Genomic DNA, 23,842 nt, shown 5'->3' on the forward strand with positions numbered 1-23,842 from the left:
ATATGGGAAACCTGTTTACATGGGAAACCTGTTTACATGGGAAACCTGTTTATATGGAAAACCTGTTTACGTGGGAAACCTGTTTATATGGGAAACCTGTTTATGTGGAAAACCTGTTTATATGGGAAACCTGTTTACATGGGAAACCTGTTTACATGGGAAACCTGTTTATATGGGAAACCTGTTTACATGGAAAACCTGTTTATATGGGAAACCTGTTTATATGGGAAACCTGTTTATATGGAAAACCTGTTTACATGGGAAACCTGTTTACATGGAAAACCTGTTTATATGGGAAACACATACATGGGAAACCTGTTTATATGGGAAACCTGTTTATATGGAAAACCTGTTTATATGGGAAACCTGTTTATGTGGGAAACCTGTTTATATGGGAAACCTGTTTATATGGGAAACCTGTTTATATGGGAAACCTGTTTATATGGGAAACCTGTTTATATGGGAAACCTGTTTACATGGGAAACCTGTTTATATGGGAAACCTGTTTATATGGGAAACCTGTTTATATGGAAAACCTGTTTACATGGGAAACCTGTTTACATGGAAAACCTGTTTATATGGGAAACACATACATGGGAAACCTGTTTACATGGGAAACCTGTTTATATGGGAAACCTGTTTATATGGGAAACCTGTTTATATGGGAAACCTGTTTATATGGAAAACCTGTTTACATGGGAAACCTGTTTACATGGAAAACCTGTTTATATGGGAAACACATACATGGGAAACCTGTTTACATGGGAAACCTGTTTACATGGGAAACCTGTTTATATGGGAAACCTGTTTACATGGGAAACCTGTTTACATGGGAAACCTGTTTATATGGGAAACCTGTTTATATGGGAAACCTGTTTACATGGGAAACCTGTTTATATGGGAAACCTGTTTATATGGGAAACCTGTTTATATGGGAAACCTGTTTATATGGGAAACCTGTTTACATGGGAAACCTGTTTACATGGGAAACCTGTTTACATGGGAAACCTGTTTATATGGGAAACCTGTTTATATGGGAAACCTGTTTACATGGGAAACCTGTTTATATGGGAAACCTGTTTACATGGGAAACCTGTTTATATGGGAAACCTGTTTACATGGGAAACCTGTTTATATGGGAAACCTGTTTATATGGGAAACCTGTTTATATGGGAAACCTGTTTATATGGGAAACCTGTTTACATGGAAAACCTGTTTACATGGGAAACCTGTTTATATGGGAAACCTGTTTATATGGGAAACCTGTTTATATGGGAAACCTGTTTACATGGGAAACCTGTTTATATGGGAAACCTGTTTACATGGAAAACCTGTTTATATGGGAAACACATACATGGGAAACCTGTTTATATGGGAAACCTGTTTACATGGGAAACCTGTTTATATGGGAAACCTGTTTACATGGGAAACCTGTTTACATGGGAAACCTGTTTATATGGAAAACCTGTTTACGTGGGAAACCTGTTTATATGGGAAACCTGTTTATGTGGAAAACCTGTTTATATGGGAAACCTGTTTACATGGGAAACCTGTTTACATGGGAAACCTGTTTATATGGGAAACCTGTTTACGTGGGAAACCTGTTTATATGGGAAACCTGTTTATGTGGAAAACCTGTTTATATGGGAAACCTGTTTATATGGAAAACCTGTTTACATGGGAAACCTGTTTATATGGGAAACCTGTTTATATGGGAAACCTGTTTACATGGAAAACCTGTTTACATGGGAAACCTGTTTATATGGGAAACCTGTTTACATGGGAAACCTGTTTATATGGGAAACCTGTTTATATGGGAAACCTGTTTACATGGGAAACCTGTTTACATGGGAAACCTGTTTACATGGAAAACCTGTTTATATGGGAAACCTGTTTATATGGGAAACCTGTTTACATGGGAAACCTGTTTACATGGGAAACCTGTTTACATGGAAAACCTGTTTATATGGGAAACACATACATGGGAAACCTGTTTATATGGGAAACCTGTTTACATGGGAAACCTGTTTATATGGGAAACCTGTTTACATGGGAAACCTGTTTATGTGGGAAACCTGTTTATATGGGAAACCTGTTTACATGGGAAACCTGTTTATATGGGAAACCTGTTTATATGGGAAACCTGTTTACATGGGAAACCTGTTTACATGGGAAACCTGTTTACATGGAAAACCTGTTTATATGGGAAACACATACATGGGAAACCTGTTTATATGGGAAACCTGTTTACATGGGAAACCTGTTTATATGGGAAACCTGTTTACATGGGAAACCTGTTTACATGGGAAACCTGTTTATATGGAAAACCTGTTTACGTGGGAAACCTGTTTATATGGGAAACCTGTTTATGTGGAAAACCTGTTTATATGGGAAACCTGTTTACATGGGAAACCTGTTTACATGGGAAACCTGTTTATATGGGAAACCTGTTTATATGGGAAACCTGTTTACATGGGAAACCTGTTTACGTGGGAAACCTGTTTACATGGGAAACCTGTTTATATGGGAAACCTGTTTATATGGGAAACCTGTTTACATGGGAAACCTGTTTACATGGGAAACCTGTTTATATGGGAAACCTGTTTACATGGGAAACCTGTTTATATGGGAAACCTGTTTACATGGAAAACCTGTTTATATGGGAAACCTGTTTATATGGGAAACCTGTTTATATGGGAAACCTGTTTATATGGAAAACCTGTTTACATGGGAAACCTGTTTACATGGGAAACACATACATGGGAAACCTGTTTATATGGGAAACCTGTTTATATGGGAAACACATACATGGGAAACCTGTTTATATGGGAAACCTGTTTACATGGGAAACCTGTTTATATGGGAAACCTGTTTACGTGGGAAACCTGTTTATATGGGAAACCTGTTTATGTGGGAAACCTGTTTATATGGGAAACCTGTTTATATGGGAAACCTGTTTATATGGAAAACCTGTTTATATGGGAAACCTGTTTACATGGAAAACCTGTTTATATGGGAAACCTGTTTATATGGGAAACCTGTTTACATGGGAAACCTGTTTATATGGGAAACCTGTTTATATGGGAAACCTGTTTACATGGGAAACCTGTTTATATGGGAAACCTGTTTATATGGGAAACCTGTTTATATGGAAAACCTGTTTACATGGGAAACCTGTTTACATGGAAAACCTGTTTATATGGGAAACACATACATGGGAAACCTGTTTACATGGGAAACCTGTTTATATGGGAAACCTGTTTATATGGGAAACCTGTTTATATGGGAAACCTGTTTATATGGAAAACCTGTTTACATGGGAAACCTGTTTACATGGAAAACCTGTTTATATGGGAAACACATACATGGGAAACCTGTTTACATGGGAAACCTGTTTATATGGGAAACCTGTTTATATGGGAAACCTGTTTATATGGGAAACCTGTTTATATGGGAAACCTGTTTATATGGGAAACCTGTTTACATGGGAAACACATACATGGGAAACCTGTTTACATGGGAAACCTGTTTATATGGGAAACCTGTTTACATGGGAAACCTGTTTATATGGGAAACCTGTTTATATGGGAAACCTGTTTATATGGGAAACCTGTTTACGTGGGAAACCTGTTTACATGGGAAACCTGTTTACATGGGAAACCTGTTTACGTGGGAAACACATACATGGGAAACCTGTTTACATGGGAAACCTGTTTATATGGGAAACCTGTTTACATGGGAAACACATACATGGGAAACCTGTTTACATGGGAAACCTGTTTACATGGGAAACCTGTTTATATGGGAAACCTGTTTACATGGGAAACCTGTTTACGTGGGAAACCTGTTTATATGGGAAACCTGTTTACATGGGAAACCTGTTTACGTGGGAAACACATACATGGGAAACCTGTTTACGTGGGAAACCTGTTTACGTGGGAAACCTGTTTACATGGGAAACCTGTTTATATGGGAAACCTGTTTACATGGGAAACCTGTTTATGTGGGAAACCTGTTTATATGGGAAACCTGTTTATGTGGGAAACCTGTTTATATGGGAAACCTGTTTACATGGGAAACCTGTTTACGTGGGAAACCTGTTTATATGGGAAACCTGTTTACATGGGAAACCTGTTTACGTGGGAAACCTGTTTATATGGGAAACCTGTTTACATGGGAAACCTGTTTACGTGGGAAACACATACATGGGAAACCTGTTTACGTGGGAAACCTGTTTACGTGGGAAACCTGTTTACATGGGAAACCTGTTTATATGGGAAACCTGTTTACATGGGAAACCTGTTTATGTGGGAAACCTGTTTATATGGGAAACCTGTTTATGTGGGAAACCTGTTTATATGGGAAACCTGTTTACGTGGGAAACCTGTTTACATGGGAAACCTGTTTATATGGGAAACCTGTTTATATGGGAAACCTGTTTATGTGGGAAACCTGTTTATATGGGAAACCTGTTTATATGGGAAACCTGTTTATATGGGAAACCTGTTTATATGGGAAACCTGTTTATATGGGAAACCTGTTTATGTGGGAAACCTGTTTATATGGGAAACCTGTTTACGTGGGAAACCTGTTTACATGGGAAACCTGTTTATATGGGAAACCTGTTTATATGGGAAACCTGTTTATGTGGGAAACCTGTTTATATGGGAAACCTGTTTACGTGGGAAACCTGTTTACATGGGAAACCTGTTTACATGGGAAACCTGTTTACGTGGGAAACACATACATGGGAAACCTGTTTACATGGGAAACCTGTTTATATGGGAAACCTGTTTACATGGGAAACCTGTTTACATGGGAAACCTGTTTACATGGGAAACCTGTTTACATGGGAAACCTGTTTACGTGGGAAACCTGTTTACGTGGGAAACCTGTTTATGTGGGAAACCTGTTTATATGGGAAACCTGTTTACATGGGAAACCTGTTTATATGGGAAACCTGTTTACATGGGAAACCTGTTTATATGGGAAACCTGTTTATATGGGAAACCTGTTTATATGGGAAACCTGTTTACATGGGAAACCTGTTTACATGGGAAACCTGTTTATATGGGAAACCTGTTTACGTGGGAAACCTGTTTATATGGGAAACCTGTTTACATGGGAAACCTGTTTATATGGGAAACCTGTTTACGTGGGAAACCTGTTTATATGGGAAACCTGTTTACATGGGAAACCTGTTTATATGGGAAACCTGTTTACATGGGAAACCTGTTTATATGGGAAACCTGTTTACGTGGGAAACACATACATGGGAAACCTGTTTATATGGGAAACCTGTTTACATGGGAAACCTGTTTACATGGGAAACCTGTTAACATGGGAAACCTGTTTATATGGGAAACCTGTTTATGTGGGAAACCTGTTTACATGGGAAACCTGTTAACATGGGAAACCTGTTTATATGGGAAACCTGTTTATATGGGAAACCTGTTTACATGGGAAACCTGTTTATATGGGAAACACATACATGGGAAACCTGTTTATATGGGAAACCTGTTTACATGGAAAACCTGTTTATGTGGGAAACCTGTTTACATGGGAAACCTGTTTATATGGGAAACCTGTTTACATGGGAAACCTGTTTATATGGGAAACCTGTTTACATGGGAAACCTGTTTACATGGGAAACCTGTTTACATGGGAAACCTGTTTATATGGGAAACCTGTTTATATGGGAAACCTGTTTACATGGGAAACCTGTTTATATGGGAAACCTGTTTACATGGGAAACCTGTTTATATGGGAAACCTGTTTAAATGGGAAACCTGTTTATATGGGAAACCTGTTTACATGGGAAACCTGTTTATATGGGAAACCTGTTTATATGGGAAACCTGTTTACATGGGAAACCTGTTTACATGGGAAACCTGTTTATATGGGAAACCTGTTTATGTGGGAAACCTGTTTATATGGGAAACCTGTTTATGTGGGAAACCTGTTTATATGGGAAACCTGTTTACATGGGAAACCTGTTTACATGGGAAACCTGTTTACATGGGAAACCTGTTTATGTGGGAAACCTGTTTATATGGGAAACCTGTTTACGTGGGAAACCTGTTTACATGGGAAACCTGTTTATGTGGGAAACCTGTTTACGTGGGAAACACATACATGGGAAACCTGTTTATATGGGAAACCTGTTTACATGGGAAACCTGTTTACGTGGGAAACACATACATGGGAAACCTGTTTACATGGGAAACCTGTTTACATGGGAAACCTGTTTACATGGAAAACCTGTTTATGTGGGAAACCTGTTTACATGGGAAACCTGTTTATATGGGAAACCTGTTTACATGGGAAACCTGTTTATATGGGAAACCTGTTTACATGGGAAACCTGTTTATATGGGAAACCTGTTTACATGGGAAACCTGTTTATATGGGAAACCTGTTTACATGGGAAACCTGTTTATATGGGAAACCTGTTTACATGGGAAACCTGTTTACATGGGAAACCTGTTTATATGGGAAACCTGTTTATATGGGAAACCTGTTTATATGGGAAACCTGTTTACATGGGAAACCTGTTTATATGGGAAACCTGTTTACATGGGAAACCTGTTTATATGGGAAACCTGTTTACATGGGAAACCTGTTTATATGGGAAACCTGTTTATGTGGGAAACCTGTTTATATGGGAAACCTGTTTATGTGGGAAACCTGTTTATATGGGAAACCTGTTTACATGGGAAACCTGTTTACATGGGAAACCTGTTTACATGGGAAACCTGTTTATGTGGGAAACCTGTTTATATGGGAAACCTGTTTACGTGGGAAACCTGTTTACATGGGAAACCTGTTTATGTGGGAAACCTGTTTACGTGGGAAACACATACATGGGAAACCTGTTTATATGGGAAACCTGTTTACATGGGAAACCTGTTTACGTGGGAAACACATACATGGGAAACCTGTTTACATGGGAAACCTGTTTACATGGGAAACCTGTTTACATGGGAAACCTGTTTATATGGGAAACCTGTTTACGTGGGAAACCTGTTTACGTGGGAAACCTGTTTACGTGGGAAACCTGTTTACGTGGGAAACCTGTTTACATGGGAAACCTGTTTACATGGGAAACCTGTTTACATGGGAAACATGTTTACGTGGGAAACACATACATGGGAAACCTGTTTACATGGGAAACCTGTTTACGTGGGAAACACATACATGGGAAACCTGTTCACATGGGAAACCTGTTTATATGGGAAACCTGTTTATATGGGAAACCTGTTTACATGGGAAACCTGTTTATATGGGAAACCTGTTTATATGGGAAACCTGTTTACATGGGAAACCTGTTTATATGGGAAACCTGTTTATATGGGAAACCTGTTTACGTGGGAAACCTGTTTATATGGGAAACCTGTTTATATGGGAAACCTGTTTATGTGGGAAACCTGTTTATATGGGAAACCTGTTTACATGGGAAACCTGTTTATATGGGAAACCTGTTTATATGGGAAACCTGTTTATATGGGAAACCTGTTTACATGGGAAACCTGTTTATATGGGAAACCTGTTTACATGGGAAACCTGTTTACATGGGAAACCTGTTTACATGGGAAACCTGTTTATATGGGAAACCTGTTTACATGGGAAACCTGTTTATATGGGAAACCTGTTTACATGGGAAACCTGTTTATATGGGAAACCTGTTTATATGGGAAACCTGTTTATATGGGAAACCTGTTTATATGGGAAACCTGTTTACATGGGAAACCTGTTTACATGGGAAACCTGTTTACATGGGAAACCTGTTTATATGGGAAACCTGTTTATATGGGAAACCTGTTTATGTGGGAAACCTGTTTATATGGGAAACCTGTTTATATGGGAAACCTGTTTACATGGGAAACCTGTTTATATGGGAAACCTGTTTACATGGGAAACCTGTTTACATGGGAAACCTGTTTACATGGGAAACCTGTTTATGTGGGAAACCTGTTTATATGGGAAACCTGTTTACGTGGGAAACCTGTTTACATGGGAAACCTGTTTATGTGGGAAACCTGTTTACGTGGGAAACACATACATGGGAAACCTGTTTATATGGGAAACCTGTTTACATGGGAAACCTGTTTACGTGGGAAACACATACATGGGAAACCTGTTTACATGGGAAACCTGTTTACATGGGAAACCTGTTTATATGGGAAACCTGTTTACGTGGGAAACCTGTTTACGTGGGAAACCTGTTTACGTGGGAAACCTGTTTACGTGGGAAACCTGTTTACATGGGAAACCTGTTTACATGGGAAACCTGTTTACATGGGAAACATGTTTACGTGGGAAACACATACATGGGAAACCTGTTTACATGGGAAACCTGTTTACGTGGGAAACACATACATGGGAAACCTGTTTACATGGGAAACCTGTTTACATGGGAAACCTGTTTATATGGGAAACCTGTTTATATGGGAAACCTGTTTACATGGGAAACCTGTTTATATGGGAAACCTGTTTACATGGGAAACCTGTTTACGTGGGAAACCTGTTTATATGGGAAACCTGTTTATATGGGAAACCTGTTTATATGGGAAACCTGTTTATATGGGAAACCTGTTTACGTGGGAAACCTGTTTACATGGGAAACCTGTTTACGTGGGAAACCTGTTTACATGGAAAACCTGTTTACATGGGAAACCTGTTTACATGGGAAACCTGTTTACATGGGAAACCTGTTTATATGGGAAACCTGTTTATGTGGGAAACCTGTTTACATGGGAAACCTGTTTACATGGGAAACCTGTTTACATGGGAAACCTGTTTACATGGGAAACACATACATTTACTCAACAAGGTTTCAGAGGTTGACGTTATTATCAATTCTCTCAGCTTCTCCCTCTCTTTTTTATCTCTAAGATTACAGTACGGTGAAATGGAGAAGAAGAGAATTACAGAGTAGACACAAAGACAAACAGACTCATGAACAAATACACTGTAATCCGAGACAGAGACATAGATGTACAGACTCAGTGAGCATAGCCTTGCTATTGAGAAAGGCCGCCGTAGACAGACATGGCTCTCAAGAGAAAACAGGCTATGTGCTCACTGCCCACAAAATGAGGTGGACACTGAGCTGCACTTCCTAACCTCTGGCCAAATGTATGACCATAGAGACACATATGTCCCTCAGATTACACAGAAAAGAAACCCAATTTTGATCAACTCCCATATCTACTGGGTGAAATACCACAGTGTGACGTCACAGCAGTAAGATTTGTGACCTGTTGCCACGAGAAAAGGGCAACCAGTGAAGAACACACACCATTGTAAATACAACCCATATTTATGCTTATTTATTTATCCTTTTGTACTTTAACCATTTAACACATCGTTACAACACTGTATATCCACATGTATTATTTTTTACTTCTATGAGTGTAATGTTTACTGTTAATTTTTTATTGTTTATTTCACTTTAGTTTATTATCTATGTCACTTGCTTTGGCAATGTAAACATATGTTTCCCATGCCAATAAAGCCCTTTGATGTTTTGAAAAGACAGAGAGCAAGAGAGAGAGACAGAGAGGCAGACAGAGAGAGAGAGCGAGACATAGAGACAGGCAGGGAAAGAGAGAGAGAGAGAGAGCAAGAGTGACAGAGCGACAGAGCGATAGGGAGTGACAAAGAGAGGAGTTTACCTTAAAAGGCTGTGTTTATAGATACAGTGTGTGTGTGTCTCTGTGTCATGCTTGAATATGTTTCCATGTTGATATTTTGGGTATGGGTATTTATATTTGTGTGTGTGTGTGTGTGTGTGTGTGTGTGTGTGTGTGTGTGTGTGTGTGTGTGTGTGTGTGTGTGTGTGTGTGTGTGTGTGTGTGTGTGTGTGTGTGTGTGTGTGTGTGTGTGTGTGTGTGTGTGTGTGTGTGTGTGTGTCATGAACATGAAGTCCCCATAAGAAAAGTAAACTAAATAAAATTCGACCAACTGGGGACATGTTGTTGGTCTCCACAATGTCAAATGTTATTTCTAGGGGTTTAGGGTTAAGGTTGGGAGCTTGGGTTAGTTTTAGGGTTAGGGTTAAGGTTAGTTTTAGGACTAGGGTTAAGGTTGGGAGCTAGAGTTAGTTTTAGGGTTAGGGTAATGGTAAGAATACAGGTTAGGTTAGGGAAAATAGGATTTTGAATGGGAGTGAAATGTGTGTCCCCACAAGGTTAGCTGTACAAGATACAACACTGACTTGTGTGTGTGTATGTGTGTGTGCGATGACAAAAAGATGGCCTTGCCTCTTGATTCATTCAGTACAGTGAGCTTACCGTTTAAAGACCGTATGAATCTGCCCACACACACACAGGTTAACCTTCACAAGGCCGCAGGCCAGATGGATTACCAGGACGTGTCCTCAGAGCATGTGCTGCCCAGCTGGCTAGCATCTTCACTGACATGTTCGACCTCTCCCTGACCCAGTCTGTAATACCTACATGTTATAAGCAGACCACTATAGTCCCTGTACCCAGGGACGCCGAGGTGACCTGACTATTTCCCCTCGTCATCATAACAAGAAACGTTTCTATCCCAGACCTTCACCATTCATAACCCTATCCCAGACCTTAACCATTCATAACCCTATCCCAGACCTTAACCATTCATAACCCTATCCCAGACCTTAACCATGCATAACCCTATCCCAGACCTTAACCATTCATAACCCTATCCCAGACCTTAACCATTCATAACCCTATCCCAGACCTTCACCATTCATAACCCTGTCCCAGACCTTAACCATTCATAACCCTATCCCAGACCTTCACCATTCATAACCCTATCCCAGACCTTAACCATTCATAACCCTATCCCAGACCTTAACCATTCATAACCCTATCCCAGACCTTAACCATTCATAACCCTATCCCAGACCTTAACCATTCATAACCCTATCCCAGACCTTCACCATTCATAACCCTATCCCAGACCTTAACCCTGACCTTCACCATTCATAACCCTGTCCCAGACCTTAACCATTCATAACCCTATCCCAGACCTTCACCATTCATAACCCTATCCCAGACCTTCACCATTCATAACCCTATCCCAGACCTTCACCATTCATAACCCTATCCCAGACCTTAACCATTCATAACCCTATCCCAGACCTTAACCCTGACCTTAACCATTCATAACCCTATCCCAGACCTTCACCATTCATAACCCTATCCCAGACCTTAACCATTCATAACCATATCCCAGACCTTAACCCTGACCTTAACCATTTATAACCCTGTCCCAGACCTTAACCATTCATAACCCTATCCCAGACCTTAACCATTCATAACCCTATCCCAGACCTTAACCATTCATAACCCTATCCCAGACCTTAACCATTCATAACCCTATCCCAGACCTTAACCATTCATAACCCTATCCCAGACCTTAACCATTCATATCCCTATCCCAGACCTTAACCATTCATAACCCTATCCCAGACCTTAACCATTCATAACCCTATCCCAGACCTTAACCATTCATAACCCTATCCCAGACCTTAACCATTCATAACCCTATCCCAGACCTTAACCATTCATAACCCTATCCCAGACCTTCACCATTCATAACCCTATCCCAGACCTTAACCATTCATAACCCTATCCCAGACCTTAACCCTTCATAACCCTATCCCAGACCTTAACCATTCATAACCCTATCCCAGACCTTAACCATTCATAACCCTATCCCAGACCTTCACCATTCATAACCCTATCCCAGACCTTCACCATTCATAACCCTATCCCAGACCTTAACCATTCATAACCCTGTCCCTGACCTTAACCATTCATAACCCTATCCCAGACCTTCACCATTCATAACCCTATCCCAGACCTTAACCATTCATAACCCTATCCCAGACCTTAACCATTCATAACCCTATCCCAGACCTTAACCATTCATAACCCTATCCCAGACCTTAACCACTCATAACCCTATCCCAGACCTTAACCATTCATAACCCTATCCCAGACCTTAACCATCCATAACCCTATCCCAGACCTTAACCATTCATAACCCTATCCCAGACCTTAACCATCCATAACCCTATCCCAGACCTTAACCATTCATAACCCTATCCCAGACCTTCACCATTCATAACCCTATCCCAGACCTTAACCATTCATAACCCTATCCCAGACCTTAACCATTCATAACCCTATCCCAGACCTTAACCATTCATAACCCTATCCCAGACCTTAACCCTGACCTTCACCATTCATAACCATATCCCATACCTTAACCATTCATAACCCTATCCCAGACCTTAACCATTCATAACCCTATCCCAGACCTTAACCACTCATAACCCTATCCCAGACCTTAACCATTCATAACCCTATCCCAGACCTTAACCATTCATAACCCTATCCAATGGGATGTTAATGTCTACATTTTGTTTTTGCCAAGTTTATTCTATTATAGACGCCTTAATGCACCTGTACAGGTGTTGTGTTCTGCCCAACGCATCACCGGGGGCAACCTACCTGCCCTCCAGGACACCTACAGCCCATGTCACAGGAAGGCCACAAAGATCATCAAGAACAACACCCACCCGATTCCCTACCTGTTCACACCGCTACCATCCAGAAGGCGAGGTCAGTACAGGTGCATCAAAGCTATAATGTACTCGATACCATCTACTGTATCTTGCCTATGGCCACCGCTCATCCCATATATCTATATGTACATATTCTTAATCATCCCTTTACATTTGAGTGTATAAGGTTGTGAATTTGTTAGATTACTAGAAGCACAAGCATTACGCTACACTCGCTTTAACATCTGTGACCATTAACATCTGTTAACCACGTGTATGTGACCATTAACATCTGCTAACCATGTGTATGTGACCATTAACATCTGCTAACCATGTGTATGTGACCAATAACATCTGCTAACCATGTGTATGTGACCAATAACATCTGCTAACCATGTGTATGTGACCAATAACATCTGCTAACCATGTGTATGTGACCATTAACATCTACTAACCATGTGCATGTGACCAATAACATCTGCTAACCATGTGACCATTAACATCTGCTAACCATGTGACCATTAACATCTACTAACCATGTGACCATTAACATCTGCTAACCATGTGACCATTAACATCTGCAAACCATGTGACCATTAACATCTGTTAACCATGTGTATGTGACCATTAACATCTGCTAACCATGTGTATGTGACCAATAACATCTGCTAACCATGTGACCATTAACATCTGCTAACCATGTGACCATTAACATCTACTAACCATGTGACCATTAACATCTGCTAACCATGTGACCATTAACATCTGCAAACCATGTGACCATTAACATCTGTTAACCATGTGTATGTGACCATTAACATCTGCTAACCATGTGTATGTGACCATTAACATCTGCTAACCATGTGTATGTGACCATTAACATCTGCTAACCATGTGTATGTGACCATTAACATCTGCTAACCATGTGTATGTGACCATTAACATCTGCTAACCATGTGTATGTGACCATTAACATCTGCTAACCATGTGTATGTGACCATTAACATCTGCTAACCATGTGTATGTGACCAATAACATCTGATTTGATAATGTGAGTTAAACAAAAAACAAAACAATAACAAAGATATTAAAGCGTTTTCCTTTTATAAGTGTTACTGTCCCCACTACAAAAATACACTTAAATACGTGCAATTTTGTCCTTGAAACATTTAAAGCTGCAAAATGTCACTTTTTGGGCGACCCTGACCAAATTCACGTAGAAATTAAAAGGTTCTACAGTACCATTGTCAGCATCTGGACTGGCTGCATCACTGCTTGGTAAAAACACCACCCTCGATCGCATGGCGCTACAGAGAGTTGTACGGACAGCCCAGTACATCACTGGGGCCGAGCTCCCTGCCATCCAGAACCTCTATACCAGGCGGTGTGAAAAGAAGGCCCGGAGACCACAACCATCCAAGCGGTACCGATGCACTAAGTCTGACACAAACAGGCTTTTGAACAGTTTCTATCACCAAGCAATAGGACTGATAAGCAGCTACATGGACCGAGTTTACCTTGGATCTTGATTGACCTTTTATTTCAATATTTGCACTGTCTCTATGCACGCTGACGGGGCCCTACACACTACACACACTGACGGGGCCCTACACACTACACACACTGTCTCTATGCACGCTGACGGGGCCCTACACACTACACGCACTGACGGGGCCCTACACACTACACACACTGACGGGGCCCTACACACTACACACACTGACGGGGCCCTACACACTACACACACTGACGGGGCCCTACACACTACACACACTGACGGGGCCCTACACACTACACACACTGACGGGGCCCTACACACTACACACACTGTCTTTATGCACGCTGACGGGGCCCTACACACTGACGGGGCCCTACACACTGACGGGGCCCTACACACTACAAACTGTCTCTATGCACACTGACGGGGCCCTACACACTACACACACTGTCTCTATGCACACTCACGGGGCCCTACACACTACACACACTGTCTCTATGCACACTCACGGGGCCCTACACACTACACACATTGTCTTTATGCATGCTGACAGGGCCCTACACACTGACGGGGCCCTACACACTACACACACACTGTCTCTATGCACACTGATAGGGCCCTACACACTACACACACTGTCTCTATGCACGCTGAGGGGGCCCTACACACTACACACACTGACAGGGCCCTACACACTACACACACTGTCTCTATGCACACTGACGGGGCCCTACACATACTGTCTCTATGCATGCTGACGGGGCCCTACACACTACACACACTGTCTCTATGCACGCTGAGGGGGCCCTACACACTAAACACACTGACAGGGCCCTACACACTACACACACTGTCTCTATGCACACTGACGGGGCCCTACACACACTGTCTCTATGCATGCTGACGGGGCCCTACACACTACACACACTGTCTCTATGCACACTGACGGGGCCCTACACACTACACACACTGTCACTCTAACACACACACAGTGTCCTACACACTACACACACTGTCAGGGCCCTACACACTACACACACTGTCAGGGCCCTACACACTACACACACTGTCTCTATGCACGCTGACGGGGCCCTACACACACTGTCACTCCAACACACACACAGGGCCCTACACACTACACACACTGTCACTCCAACACACACACAGGGCCCTACACACTACACACACTGTCACTCTAACACACACACAGGGCCCTACACACTACACACACTGTCACTCTAACACACACACAGTGCCCTACACACTGCACACACTGTCACTCTAACACACACACAGGGCCCTACACAGGGCCCTACACACTACACACACTGTCACTCTAACACACACACAGTGCCCTACACACTACACACACTGTCACTCTAACACACACACAGGGCCCTACACACTACACACTGTCACTAAAACACACACACAGTGCCCTACACACTACACACACTGTCACTCTAACACACACACAGGGCCCTACACACTACACACACTGTCACTCTAACACACACACAGTGCCCTACACACTACACACACTGTCACTCTAACACACACACAGGGCCCTACACAGGGCCCTACACACTACACACACTGTCACTCTAACACACACACAGTGCCCTACACACTACACACACTGTCACTCCAACACACACACAGGGCCCTACACACTACACACACTGTCACTCTAACACACACACAGTGCCCTACACACTACACACACTGTCACTCTAACACACACACAGAGCCCTACACACTACACACACTGTCACTCTAACACACACACAGGGCCCTACACACTACACACACTGTCACTCTAACACACACACAGGGCCCTACACACTACACACACTGTCACTCTAACACACACACAGGGCCCTACACACTACACACACTGATACTCCAACACACTACACACACTGTCACTCCAACACACACACAGTGCCCTACACACTACACACACTGATACTCCAACACACACACTGTGCCCTACACACTACACACACTGTCACTCTAACACACACACAGGGCCCTACACAGGGCCCTACACACTACACACACTGTCACTCTAACACACACACAGTGCCCTACACACTACACACACTGTCTCTATGCACACTGACAGGGCTCTACACACTGATGGGGCCCTACACACTGACGGGGCCCTACACACACACAGGCCCTACACACTACAAACTGTCACTATGCACACTGACAGGGCCCTACACACTACACACACTGTCACCTCCATCACTCCAGTATTCCTGCACAAGTAAATATGATATTGGAACTGTATATAGTTTGCTTACTTACTTTATTGTGTATTTCATATTTCTTATTCCTCATGTTTTGTTTTGTAGTGATACATTGTTATTGATTACTGCATTGTTGGGTTTTGAGTTTGCAAGAAAGGCATTTCACTGCACTTGTGTATGTGTCATTAAAACTTGAAATGTGTTATAGATCTGTCATTATCATTGAAAGTCTAAGATGCAGTAGATCTGTTCTATGTGTTATAGATCTGTCATTATCATTGAAAGTCTAAGAAGCAGTAGATCTACTCTATGTGCACTCTTTCTATGCTTCCCATTATTAAGTTTAGTTTTTGTGCCTTTTACCTTGGGTTTTGTACACCAGCTTCAAACAGCTGAAAATATAATAATTTTGGTTATGGAAAATATATTTAACAGTGGTTTAGATGGTATGATGATTATCTACACTGTACTTGCTTGTTTTATCACATAAACTGAAATTAGGTAGCTATTAGAATTTTAGCAACCAGGAAATGTCGTTGCGATTTCTGCATAGTGCATCTATAATTGAAATATTGTAAAACTCCATTCATTCCTATAGGGAGGACAGATCCACCTGGGGAGTTCCAATATGGCCATCTGGTGGCTTCAAATCCCCTCACTTGCCAATACATAGCAGTTAAAATGTTATTAAATAACACCACTGTCATAAATCCAAACTAATCTTACCGATACTTTCCTCGTCCTCACCTCATCCTACATTTTGGTGATCCCCTTGAATGTTCATGTTGCTTGTTCCATGTTCCCAGTAAAACTACCTTTCCCATTACGCTCCACGGTAGGCTAGTTATTGCGGAGAAAATTTTAGAGCCATCATATTCAATTTAAAATACACGATTACTAACCATATTTCACGTGTGACGCCAAAAGTGTTTACCCAAATCAAAAATATAACCGGAGTGTTTTTATCCTAATTCTCCAGGCGGAGCGTCCGTATGACGCACCGGATGTCTCTCTAACTTCCTTTCCTCCTTTCGGTGAGTTCGTGTTCGCATGGCGGTGTCTGCCTCTCTTCAAAACATTCTACAAACTCTACCATCTTTCTAGCGTATAACCTGTTTCCTTTCGTAATAAGTGTTTGTTTTGTGTGTTATTTATACAGATTGCAGTTATGGGTCGCCGGCCAGCCCGATGGTGAGGTTTTTTGTCACATTATTTTTTTTAGCTCGGGATTGAAGAATGTCGCTGGATGAAAATGCAAAATGGAGGATATGTCCGCACCATGTGCATTAATGATCCAGCTACCAATATTTGCGTTTTTGCTGTCAAGTAATTTACTTGCATAACCAATCCTTGTGCTGTCATAACTAGGTAACTAGATGGCCTGTTACACAATTTTCGACGAAGTCACGGTCAATCACTTAGGTAACATGGTGTTGAATGTAGCTCGTTGGCATTTAGAAAGTTACTAGTTGGCAGGCTAACCGCTAATGGCATAAACCGGCATAGTTAACTAGTCATTGGAGCCCGTCCGTGGCTGAACGGTTATAAAGGTTATTAGTATCGTACATCGGCCTGTGATTACACAGCATATAACGTTTTTTTTTTTTTACCATACAGTATAAAAATGCATGAACTTGTGTAAACATCCTTAGTATCATTTGAACTGACTTCATCACACACTTGCAGTGTATTTAGCCAATCAATCTGCAGTGTGGTTCTGGTGTATAATTGCAGCAGACAGTAACTGTTTGCCTATGAGGCCCGCTGGGAGGTGTTAGCCCTTTAAGAGACTGAGACACAACCGATTGGCTAGATGGCCTTCACACCCTGAAACATGGCTGTTTCTGCAGGACTGCTGGTCACTTAAATGACGTTGTTGACATTTTCCTGTGTTGAATGTAAAGGCGGCTGATATAACCACTTGACAAACCAAACATTGAAAGATGTGGCATGGTACTGTAGCTGGTCAGCAGATAATTGTTTCAAGCCATCTCTCTCCCACAGCTATCGCTACTGCAAGAACAAGCCCTACCCCAAGTCCCGCTTCTGTCGCGGTGTGCCTGGTAAACCCCTTTTCCTTACTCTCTCCTCTCCCTGGTTATTCCCCAATATCCACTCAGACATGCCTTGAACAGTGATGTGCAGACATGGCCATACTCGTAATCGTATCCGTAAGTTGATAGATCGGATGATACTCGGGGGGGAATGTAACGTTTTAATATGCTTAAGTAGATGTTCGCAAAATTACCCCAAAACATCTTCCTGCACGTTTCTAGACCAAACAAGCAGCAGGTTAGGAACTGCGGGGGTGGGGGTGTCTTACCAGTGTATCAACTTACAGCGGGCGGAGAACTTTTCATCGGTCCAAATGAGCGTAGGCGTTTCATATTTCCCCTCCCCTCGCCCTGCTGGTTAGATATTATGTACATTGATAGCTTGATATCAAACGTCCTCGCCATGTGAGTTATTATAGTAGCAGGCAGCAGAAATCTGAACGATCAGACAGAAAACATGCAAGGAAAAGTGATATTATGAGTAGACAGAGATACAGCATCACTGTCCAATCAGAGGTGCGTGATCAACGCACAGCCCGCCCTTCTCTTTATAGACAGGCAAACTAGCCAATTGTTATCTATACCTTGCACTAAGACAGTACAGTTTGGACAACGTTACTGACTGACATGAGAAAGATACTTGCTGGCTCCTGAAAATACAACTCGGATAACTGCAAAAAGAAATATATATATTCTGAAAATTGCCCGTAAGTTACGGTACTGGTTCTGTCCGACTACTCGGCACCATGTTCTGAACTGCAGTTCATTAATCTGACCAGTCCTGCTGCAGTGTAGTTCTGGTGTTCAATGGCTGCAGACAGTGACTCTGTGGTTGTGTATGAGGCCAGCTGGGAGGTGCTGGCCCCTTTAAGGGACCGCTGAGACAAAACGTGGCCTGTTTATGCTGAACTACAGAAGGAATTGGCTGTTTTGTATATCCGCTTGATATCTTAAAGAAATTACACTCAGACCTACGTCAACTATTCCCTGTATGTAATGTGCTCTGCTCCCTGTCCCCTCCTGTATGTAATGTGCTCTGCTCCCTGTCCCCTCCTGTATGTAATGTGCTCTGCTCCCTGTCCCCTCCTGTATGTAATGTGCTCTGCTCCCTGTCCCCTCCTGTATGTAATGTGCTCTGCTCCCTGTCCCCTCCTGTATGTAATGTGCTCTGCTCCCTGTCCCCTCCTGTATGTAATGTGCTCTGCTCCCTGTCCCCTCCTGTATGTAATGTGCTCTGCTCCCTGTCCCCTCCTGTATGTAATGTGCTCTGCTCCCTGTCCCCTCCTGTATGTAATGTGCTCTGCTCCCTGTCCCCTCCTGTATGTAATGTGCTCTGCTCCCTGTCCCCTCCTGTATGTAATGTGCTCTGCTCCCTGTCCCCTCCTGTATGTAATGTGCTCTGCTCCCTGTCCCCTCCTGTATGTAATGTGCTCTGCTCCCTGTCCCCTCCTGTATGTAATGTGCTCTGCTCCCTGTCCCCTCCTGTATGTAATGTGCTCTGCTCCCTGTCCCCTCCTGTATGTAATGTGCTCTGCTCCCTGTCCCCTCCTGTATGTAATGTGCTCTGCTCCCTGTCCCCTCCTGTATGTAATGTGCTCTGCTCCCTGTCCCCTCCTGAATGTAATGTGCTCTGCTCCCTGTCCCCTCCTGTATGTAATGTGCTCTGCTCCCTGTCCCCTCCTGAATGTAATGTGCTCTGCTCCCTGTCCCCTCCTGTATGTAATGTGCTCTGCTCCCTGTCCCCTCCTGAATGTAATGTGCTCTGCTCCCTGTCCCCTCCTGTATGTAATGTGCTCTGCTCCCTGTAGATCCTAAGATCAGGATATTTGACCTGGGCAGGAAGAAGGCCAGGGTGGATGAGTTCCCTCTGTGTGGTCACATGGTCTCTGACGAGTACGAGCAGCTGTCCTCTGAAGGTGAGGGCACAGGTCATCATCACATCACAAAAACATGTCTTCTGAAAGGCTAGGTTGGATCTAATCTCACATTCATGTACTTTCTAAATCTTTCCATCTCTCCTCTAGCTCTGGAGGCAGTCTGTGTTAACTCTCCCATCTCTCCTCTGGAGGCAGTCTTAACTCTCCCATCTCTCCTCTGGAGGCAGCAGTCTGTGTTAACTCTCCCATCTCTCCTCTGGAGGCAGCAGTCTGTGTTAACTCTCCCATCTCTCCTCTGGAGGCAGTCTGTTAACTCTCCCATCTCTCCTCTGGAGGCAGTCTTAACTCTCCCATCTCTCCTCTGGAGGCAGTCTTAACTCTCCCATCTCTCCTCTGGAGGCAGTCTGTGTTAACTCTCCCATCTCTCCTCTGGAGGCAGTCTGTTAACTCTCCCATCTCTCCTCTGGAGGCAGTCTTAACTCTCCCATCTCTCCTCTGGAGGCAGTCTTAACTCTCCCATCTCTCCTCTGGAGGCAGTGTTAACTCTCCCATCTCTCCTCTGGGGGCAGTCTGTTAACTCTCCCATCTCTCCTCTGGAGGCAGTGTTAACTCTCCCATCTCTCCTCTGGGGGCAGTCTGTTAACTCTCCCATCTCTCCTCTGGAGGCAGCAGTCTGTTAACTCTCCCATCTCTCCTCTAGCTCTGGAGGCAGCCCGTATCTGTGCCAACAAGTACATGGTGAAGACTTGTGGAAAAGATGGCTTCCACATCCGGGTCCGGCTGCACCCCTTCCATGTCATCCGTATCAACAAGATGTTGTCCTGCGCTGGGGCTGACAGGTACAGCACTGTTCTAAACTCATAAAACACACCTGCAGCTTATTAAGCCGACCAGTCCTGCTGCCGTGCGGTTCTGGTGTGCAATGGCTGCAGACAGTAACTCTGTGGTTGTGTATGAGGCCAGCTGGGAGGTGCTGGCCCCTTTAAGGGACCGCTGAGACAACGCTTTACAACTGGTGCTGTGTTTCAGACCAGGACTGACTGGGCTGGGGGTTGTGGGCCGGGACTGACTGGGGGTTGTGGGCCGGGGCTGACTGGGGGGGTTGTGGGCTGGGGCTGACTGGGGGGGTTGTGGGCCGGGGCTGACTGGGGGGTTGTGGGCCGGGACTGACTGGGGGGTTGTAGACTGCTCTGTCTGCTGGTAATATGGACAAGGTGCTGCTCCATGTCAATGACCAGCCTCTGGTCAACAGTAGTGCAGAGTGTAGTGTAGCACTGTAGAGAACAGTGCGCCATGTGGCCAAGGTCTTGGCCGTTGATGTATTTGGGTAATTAGCATTGATGTTTTACTGTAAATGCAGAATGTATTCAAAATGACCCTGTCTGGTTCCTCTCCAGGTTTCTTCCTGCTCTAGTTTCCCTGGTCTCTGCTTGCTGTAAAGCACAACATCGTTTCCTTGTCAGTAATGTGTTGCCTGTAGTAATGAGACGTGTTTTGTTCTGTGTTTCTAGGCTCCAGACAGGGATGCGTGGTGCGTTCGGTAAACCCCTGGGCACCGTGGCCCGTGTTAGAATCGGTCAGGTGATCATGTCTGTCCGCACCAAGGCCAGCAACAAGGAGCACATTATCGAGGCTCTCCGCAGAGCCAAGTTCAAGTTCCCCGGGCGCCAAAAGGTACCACACTGAATATACATTTGAAATGTGGACACTTGTATGAGTAGCTACCCACTGGGGTAACTGTTGTCGCTCATTGTGAGAATATATAGATGAGATCTGAAGGTCTTAAACACTCGTTGTGCGCTGTTAGACCCCTGCAGCTCATTAATCTGACCAGTCCTGCTGCAGTGCGGTTCTGGTGTTCAATGGCTGCAGACAGTGACTCTGTGGTTGTGTATGAGGCCAGCTGGGAGGTGCTGGCCCCTTTAAGGGACCGCTGAGACAACTATATTTCCTTCGCTGATGAAAATGGTTGCCTCTGGATAACATCTGACCACTCTCTCCTTTCTCTCTCTCAGATCCACATGTCCAAGAAGTACGGCTTCACCAAGTTCAACGCGGTGGACTTTGATCAAATGATGGCTGAGAAGCGTGTGATTCCTGATGGCTGTGGGGTGAAGTACATCCCTTCGACTGGTCCTCTGGCTCGCTGGAAGAAGATTCACGCCATCTAGACACCCAACTACAGACGGTCTGGACAGGCACAGGAGCATCCAAGAGATCAGAGACATGGAGGAGGAACAACTAGTCAATAAAAGTGCATTGTTGAATATAAAACTGACCTGAGTTGCTTTCCGTTATTCTGAGCGTCACTGCTGATTGCAGATGACTTGAAGGTTGTGGGTAAAAATAAATACTGGTTTGGTGTTGGACCTAAATGAACAATGACGTAAGCTATTGTAAGATTAGTTCAGTGTTAAAATAACTGATGCCTTAATTTCTGTGAAGCGGGTGATCTCGCGGCACAGCATTTCTAAAGCACTGCACCAGAGGCTCTGGTTGACACCTGCTGTATGTTCTGTTAGTCTATGGATTTGGTCAACTGCTTATCATGGTCGTCTCATAACTAATCTATGTAATAAAAATAAAAACAGCATGCATAATCAGAAGGATAGCTAAATATTTACCAGGGAAAATCCTTCAGCAAATAACACAGGCATTGGATGAGAGTCAGGTGAGCTACTGGTCTGGGGAAATGCATCATCTAGTGAAGTTAGGAGGCTGCAGAATGCACAGAATAAAGCAGCAAGGATTGTTTTAAGGTGGAGATATGGTCCTGTTGCAGTCATGAGAGTCAGGTGAACTACATCATCTAGTGAAGTTAGGAGGCTGCAGAATGCACAGAATAAAGCAGCAAGGATTGTTTTAAGGCGGAGATATGGTTCTTCTGTTGCAGTCATGGGTTGTTTTAAGGTGGAGATATGGTTCTTCTGTTGCAGTCATGCACAGTGTTCTTGGTTGGTCATCAATCGACAAGGTAATTGAAACAAACATGCTTATTTTATAATATACATTTAAAACGGCCAAGTTCTATTCATAATGGTATTCAGTTGGTAAGAGACAATCTATTCCAATAGATGGTAAATACTAGGAATAGATTGTCCACCATCTGCGTTATCCAGTACTTGGAATAGATTGTCTACCATCTATGTGTTATCCAGTACTAGGAATAGATTGTCCACCATCTATGTGTTATCCAGTACTAGGAATAGATTGTCCACCATCTGTGTTATCCAGTACTAGGAATAGATTGTCCACCATCTATGTGTTATCCAGTACTAGGAATAGATTGTCCACCATCTATGTGTTATCCAGTACTAGGAATAGATTGTCCACCATCTATGTGTTATCCAGTACTAGGAATAGATTGTCCACCATCTATGTGTTATCCAGTACTAGGAATAGATTGTCCACCATCTATGTGTTATCCAGTACTAGGAATAGATTGTCCACCATCTATGTGTTATCCAGTACTAGGAATAGATTGTCCACCATCTGTGTTATCCAGTACTAGGAATAGATTGTCCACCATCTGTGTTATCCAGTACTAGGAATAGATTGTCCACCATCTATGTGTTATCCAGTACTAGGAATAGA

At 43.2% G+C, this 23,842-nt stretch overlaps 2 protein-coding genes and 3 non-coding genes across 5 annotated transcripts in view; 4 read left to right on the plus strand and 1 right to left on the minus strand.

Moving 5' to 3' along the window:
* The window catches only part of flna (filamin A, alpha (actin binding protein 280)), a 216,810-nt gene extending 199,604 nt beyond the window's left edge, over positions 1-17,206 (minus strand). The window contains exon 1 of the mRNA XM_064921966.1: positions 17,065-17,206. The gene's annotated coding sequence lies outside the window, so the exon portion shown is untranslated. The remainder of the gene's footprint in view (positions 1-17,064) is intronic.
* Positions 17,207-17,359: 153 nt separating this feature from the next.
* On the plus strand, positions 17,360-22,522 carry rpl10 (ribosomal protein L10). The gene is made up of 6 exons (XM_064921967.1): positions 17,360-17,508; positions 18,322-18,380; positions 20,180-20,287; positions 20,949-21,087; positions 21,760-21,922; positions 22,264-22,522. Exons 1-6 carry the CDS (start codon positions 17,486-17,488, stop codon positions 22,417-22,419), a joined length of 648 nt encoding a protein of 215 aa, XP_064778039.1. The 5' UTR covers positions 17,360-17,485; the 3' UTR covers positions 22,420-22,522.
* Positions 19,128-19,260, plus strand: LOC135505337 (small nucleolar RNA SNORA70). Its single transcript, XR_010450270.1, has one exon. It is a non-coding gene; the product is annotated as a small nucleolar RNA SNORA70 (small nucleolar RNA).
* Positions 21,120-21,252, plus strand: LOC135505334 (small nucleolar RNA SNORA70). The gene has a single exon (XR_010450268.1). It is a non-coding gene; the product is annotated as a small nucleolar RNA SNORA70 (small nucleolar RNA).
* On the plus strand, positions 22,060-22,192 carry LOC135505335 (small nucleolar RNA SNORA70). The gene has a single exon (XR_010450269.1). It is a non-coding gene; the product is annotated as a small nucleolar RNA SNORA70 (small nucleolar RNA).
* Positions 22,523-23,842: the final 1,320 nt, after the last annotated feature.

Source organism: Oncorhynchus masou, chromosome 18 (genome assembly GCF_036934945.1).
Source record: "Oncorhynchus masou masou isolate Uvic2021 chromosome 18, UVic_Omas_1.1, whole genome shotgun sequence".
NCBI classification, from domain to species: Eukaryota; Metazoa; Chordata; class Actinopteri; order Salmoniformes; family Salmonidae; genus Oncorhynchus; species Oncorhynchus masou.